The sequence below is a fragment of the Arachis duranensis genome, chromosome 5, assembly GCF_000817695.3.
Source record: "Arachis duranensis cultivar V14167 chromosome 5, aradu.V14167.gnm2.J7QH, whole genome shotgun sequence".
Lineage (NCBI taxonomy): Eukaryota > Viridiplantae > Streptophyta > Magnoliopsida > Fabales > Fabaceae > Arachis > Arachis duranensis.
The window spans coordinates 11,720,418-11,726,587 of record NC_029776.3 but is presented as its reverse complement, the minus strand read 5'-3'; the positions used below and the strand labels follow the sequence as shown (position 1 = coordinate 11,726,587).

Here is a 6,170-nt window from a genome sequence, read left to right as displayed (position 1 = left end):
AATAATTATAATAATTAAGTAGATTAAATAATTAAATTTTTATTTAATTAATAATTTATATTAATTATTTATATCATAATTAATATTAAATATTATTTATACTATTATATTAAATTATAATTAATTAAATTTACTTACATCAAAAAATAAATTTAATTTTTATACTTTACAAAATAATTTTTGGTTGGGTTGGTTATTTTTATTTTTAAAATTTAAAATGCTAATAATATTATTAAAATTACCAGTTGTAAACACAAAATTATAAATTAGTGTAATTCCGAATGATATATTATGTATTATTGTTATATATGAATTTATTTAATATTAATATCTTTCAATAGTGAATTATTTTTAAATTTATAAATTTAAATAATATTATTAAAAAATTAATTACATTAATTTTAAGTATTTTAATTAATTAATTAAGTGGGACCACAATAGGGATTAAAGTTAGTTCTTTCTAATGGAGAAGAAAGAGATGCTTTGAGTTTCTATTTACTGTTTATGACGCAAAAATTAATGTAAAGTTACTTTTTATAACAGGTGGGCTATAAATAGGAATTGAGATGAGTTCTCTACTAAGGATGATCTAAAGTCCCTCTGGAGAGGAAGTCATCCTCCTTAAAACTTGTGCAAGCCTAACTAAGAAGAGAGAGAAGAATCATCATTTAATTATTAAGGAAAGAGAAAAGAATTAACATTAAATTCTATTTGGATTAAATTTTTTGTTTTAATTTAAATTTATTTTATTTTTAAATTGATATTAAATTATTATAAAATTATGATAAAAATAAAAATTTTAAAAAATTAAAAACATAGTTGTTAGAACCGAAACGGTGATCGAATCGGTCAAGTTACTGGGTCACTGGATCACTAGTTCAACCGGTAGATCACTGGTTGAACCAGTTAACCCGGTCCCACATAAGTAAAACGTATAAAATAGCTAAAAACTTAAAAATTAACAGTTAAAAAACATATCTCCAATAACATCATAATAAACATTAAGTCTCAAATCCTAAAAATAAGTAGTAATACGAAAATAAACATAAAATTTAGTACTATTAGTCTATTACATGAACAACTCAATTTAACACAATGAAAATAACAAGTCATGGATTATATCCAAGGAGTAACTTCAAAGTCTGGATATCTTTCTTCATCTGACAAATCTGGAGCTACATCTTGATTAGTTTCATTCTGATTTGCATTTTCCACAGAAGTATTATTAGCTTCACCATCATCTCGATCATCTTAAAAAAAGTATTAATTGTTTATTGATTTCATCAGTATGCATTAAATGTTAACTTAAATCAACGCAAAGTAAATTAAATTTTAAATTTTAATAGTATTTTTTTTGTTAAAATTATATGGAGTTTTAAAACTCCAAATATCAAGGGAGTATTGTAACATCCGCCAAGACTCATTTATTCTTGGCTCTAATGGTTTGAGTCTCTATGTGTCAGAAAAAAGTGAGGGAGAAACTCACCTTTGAAGATGTTTAGGGCTCTTTTAAAAAGCTTCAAAATTTATTATTTTTTTAAGTTTTTGATTTATAAAAAGTAATAATATTTTAATATCTAATATAATTTTTAAAATTAAATTATATTTTTTAAGAAGTTATTTAAATGTTTATAAAAAGTTAAAAAAAATAATTTCTCTCAAAATAATTTTTTTTATCATATTTTTTTAAAATAAGTATTTTTCAAATACAAAATAATTTATTTATAAACTATTTTTAATATAAACATTTATTATTTAATTTATTTTTTTAAAATGAGTTTAATTAAACTTTTTACCCAAACTAAACTTTATACTTGTTACACATTTTAAAGAATTAAGTTTCTATAAAAGAAGAAATAGTTTCCAATGTCATTTTGACAAGTTCACACTATAAATAAAGGGTTAACAGTCAAATTTGTTCATAAAAGATTACCTATTTTTTAAATTAGTTCTCAAATAATTTTTTTAGTTATATTAGTCCTTAAAAGATAAAACGTAAGTCAAATTGGTCATTTTGTTAGTTAGATATGACGTATCACGTTAAGTGCTATATGACATGATACGTGGTAGATTAATGCCACGTATCACAAGATAATTGGTTGACGTGTCAGGTCAGTGACACCTAACACGTCACGTGTCACTTGACATATAAAAAAATTATTTATAATCAAAATAGTCCCAATCCAGACGTAAGTCTTTTTCATCCATAAAATTTTAAAAATTAATCAAATTAGTCTTTATTAATAATTTAAAAATTAATTTATAAAATTACTTGTTAAATTTTAATATTTTAATATAATTTTTTAAAAATAATTACTATATTTATTTAATAAAATCTAAAATATTAAAACATTTAAAATCACTATTATATTTATTTAATAAAATTCAAAATACTTAGTAAAATAACTACTATATTTAACTAATTTTAATATTTTGAATTTTACTAAATAAATATAGTAATTATTTTAAAAAACTAGCTTGCTTTTCTCTTCTTCTGTCTCCTAGCACAGTAGCACTATTCATATCGCCACTGCCCACTAACACCACAATCTCATCCCTTGCAAGTAACCACTCTTCGATAGCCACCATTCAGCAACCACCAGCCTCCAGCCAGCAACCGCCCTCCAACAACCACTATGGGGTGTCCTTTCGCTGGCAGCCACTCTTCAATAGCAACCTGTAAAAAAAAAAAAATTACAATTTGGTTATACATTTCAAACTCTAAACTTAATCACGTTCGGAAAATTTCAAGCAATCCAAATAAACATCTGAGACCTAATAGAAGAAAAACATCCAAAACCTAAAACAATTCAAAAGTAGGATTTCTATGTTAAAACATCTTAAACTAAAAATCCTAAATTAAAAAGAAAAAAAGAACAACTGAAGCTCCATATAGTGCTACATCCAAAGAACCATCTAATCAAATATCCAAAACTCAACATAATCGAACGTCCAAAATTAAAAATTCCTAAACCTAACACACATTTCTACTTCTATAATAAACAAAAAATGTGAATCAAACAAGAACCATTCTTAGCATAGAACTGATTATAGTTTCTAGTGTATTTTACCATATCTGATTCACGGCTACTTGTGAAGGTGGCCAATTTTATTAAAGCCGAAACAATTGAAAACAGGATATTGAAATCGATTTTTAGCATAGAATTAGAACTCAAAGAAGTGAACGTCACATTCAAGCAGAAGAGGGGGCATAAAAAGCTTCTTTCTCCTGGAGCTAAACCCACAAAGATTTTGTCTATCTAAATATACAAATAACAACAAAATAACTATTTGGTGAAGGACTCGTTACAAGTTACAACACACTAAAAAGACCACCAAAATGGGGATTTGAAAAAATAAGAACGTGCGTTTGCTAATGTGGATGAACTTAATTCATCAAGTAATTTATATATTAAGACATAAGACCACGCATGCTATGAAGATAAATAACTTCTTGGCCTCTCCTCAAAGATTAATGATAGAGACTATCACGTTCAAAGCATCTTTGTCCATGTGCCCAAAAATGGAAAAATGGCAATAAGTAATCGCAACAGCAGCGGCGTGTCGCTTTTTACTTCTCTCCTACTCAGCCTGCCGGCTTCTGTTCGTGTGCTTCTTGACCCATCCATCATACGAGATGAGCTTGTTGATCTAGATCTTTCTAAGTCATCCCACCCCCTAAAGCTTTGCGATTCTCGGTTCCCACTATCAGCAGCTGAACTATTATTGTCCTCAACAACCCATGATTGGTAGCCTGTCCTCCCCGTTCTCATTCTCGAGTTTTCTTCTGCTTCTTCATCAACTGTGGTGCCATTCATTCCACGGGGTTTCCTCCTTGTCCTATACTTGCGTTTCGGTTTGTTCTCCGGCTGTCCCCATAGTTTCTCAAATGCTAACTGAAGTGCTGACTGACCAAGAGGAAGTGCTAATGCCATCAGGAAAGCTTTTGGACCAGTAGATAGCAAAAATGATACTATGATGAAAGGGAGTGCCCAACCATAGGATTTAAAAACCTGCAGTGAGAAAAAAGAAATACATTGCAGCACCTTGCATAAAAAAAAAATTGTTCAATGCATTATGAAACACAAACAATGTCATGTATGGTTTCGGCAACAACTAGACCATACAAATAGATAGATCCCCAAAAATAATATATAAAAAAGGACACTCCGGTATACAAGCATCACGCAGAGTCTGGAAAAGGGATGCACCCAAAAGGAGTAATATACGCAACCTAATCTGATAATTATATCAGTGGCTGCTTCCACGACTTGAATCCGTGACCTTGAAATCACATAACTCAACTCTGCTCCAAGGCTCCCCTTTATCCCCAATAATAACATAAAAGAAAAAATTCCTAGTTTCATAATTCATAATAGTACAAGGATTTTTGTGAGCATAAGAATTCCTTGACAAAAGACATAATGATGAGCAATATTCAAAAAGCAGAATAAACTACAGCAATCATAAACTGATAACAGTAGGCAACAGTTATTTTCAAAGAGCCACCACGCAAATCTTTAACCAGCATTGTTATGGATAATGAAAGCAGCAATAGCTCATTTTCTTTCTGATTTTCACTCTCATACCAGACAGACTGAATATAGAAAATGAAAATGAGGGGGAAGATATTGTATTGAGTTCAATGACAAACCCTTCAAATTAGGATTAAGACAGGTTGTGCTGCCAATGCTTTGGATGTGTTATGAGCTTCTAAGATAAAAAAAAAAGTTGTAGGTTCCAGTACACTGACTCCATTCTGGGTTCCAATTAGGCAATTACCAAGGAATTTTAATTAAAATCTCTGAATGATAGCCTACTTAATCCTAGAGAAACAAATCTGAGTTGAAAATTCCATTCTTACTAAATTCATCTCGCTTAGTTCATGCCATAAATCCTTCAGGAACTGCAGAGATTTGAATAAACAAATCTTGAAAGATCAGTTTTTTCCATGTTTTAAAACCAACCTCTTTTTACTAAATTAAACAAAGATCAATATAATTATTATTTTTTCTATTAAAAAAATAGGTATTCATTAATATGAATAAAATTGCAAATAGGACTACTTAGGCCTACGACAATAATAGAAATAGTACTTTCCAACAAAAGTAGATTATAACCAACATTCAAGATCATAATTCTGAGAGAAGAAAACTAGAGAACATAAAGCTAGTACTAGAAATACAGAAGCTTTTTTCAATATAATCTATTAGAATTGTTTTCATTAATTGTACTATATATAAGTGTAGAAGCTTTTTTTGAATAAAAATATATGAATGAAACTGGCTTTCAAGGAAAATTTTCTCAGCATATGAACTACTTACCATATCAGCTTCTCACTTGAAATATATTAAACAATCAATTATTAAAATATTAGTCGGTTCTCAACCGCATGCCAATATAATTCCATTTTACAATACAATCTTAAACAATTCAATTTTCTATTTTTTAATTTTTGGTTGTTCTCGGTAACCTTCAGTTTGGTAGGTCAATGATTAATCTGTGGTATATATTTAAGAATTTGTCACCAGCCAATAGATCGCTGCATCACAAGACAGAATTTGAACCTCTGGCGTTTGTTTAACAAACAGGTGAACTAACTGCTCTACAAACCCAAAATTTTGGTTATTCAATTTCCTATTTGTTACAGTATTATTTGGCACTTCAACAATCAATAATTACTACACATGTTTAACGACAAAAAATAATATCAAAGGCAATATAATTTGATAGTCTCAAAAAAAAACTGTAACACTAAAAAATTTAACTCATAAAAATAAACGGCATAATTCGAAAGAAAACAGTAAAAATTGATTTACCTGGAAAATCCAAATACTATCAATGACTTCTTCCCAAACCCCACCGCTGCTTCCTTCGTCAATATCGGGAGGCTCGTCGGACCACCACCGCCTCTTGCTCCAGTACTCTCGCTCCCGCCGTTGTTGTTGTTGTTCATCAGGTTCGGTTCTTCTGTTGAAGTTTCGTCGGCGAAACGGTTCGGCATTGGAATCCCACCGGGGGAAGTTGTTGTTGTTGTTGGAGCAAGAAATACGAGAGTAGGAATAGGGTTTTGGGTGATGGGGTCGCCATGGAGAAGGGTGAGAATCGAATATGGAGAAGGGCTGTATGGTGTGACAGTGGTGAAGGATTTCCATTTGCCACTTCTTCAT

At 29.8% G+C, this 6,170-nt stretch overlaps 1 protein-coding gene across 1 annotated transcript; it reads right to left on the bottom strand.

The window, feature by feature from the left end:
* Window positions 1-3,165: 3,165 nt before the first annotated feature.
* LOC107488091 (uncharacterized) lies at window positions 3,166-6,170 on the bottom strand. The gene is made up of 2 exons (XM_016108787.3): window positions 5,820-6,170; window positions 3,166-4,013 (listed from the first exon to the last, which is right to left on the bottom strand). The coding sequence occupies exons 1-2, from the start codon at window positions 6,168-6,170 to the stop codon at window positions 3,495-3,497; spliced, it is 870 nt and encodes a 289-aa protein (XP_015964273.1). The 3' UTR covers window positions 3,166-3,494.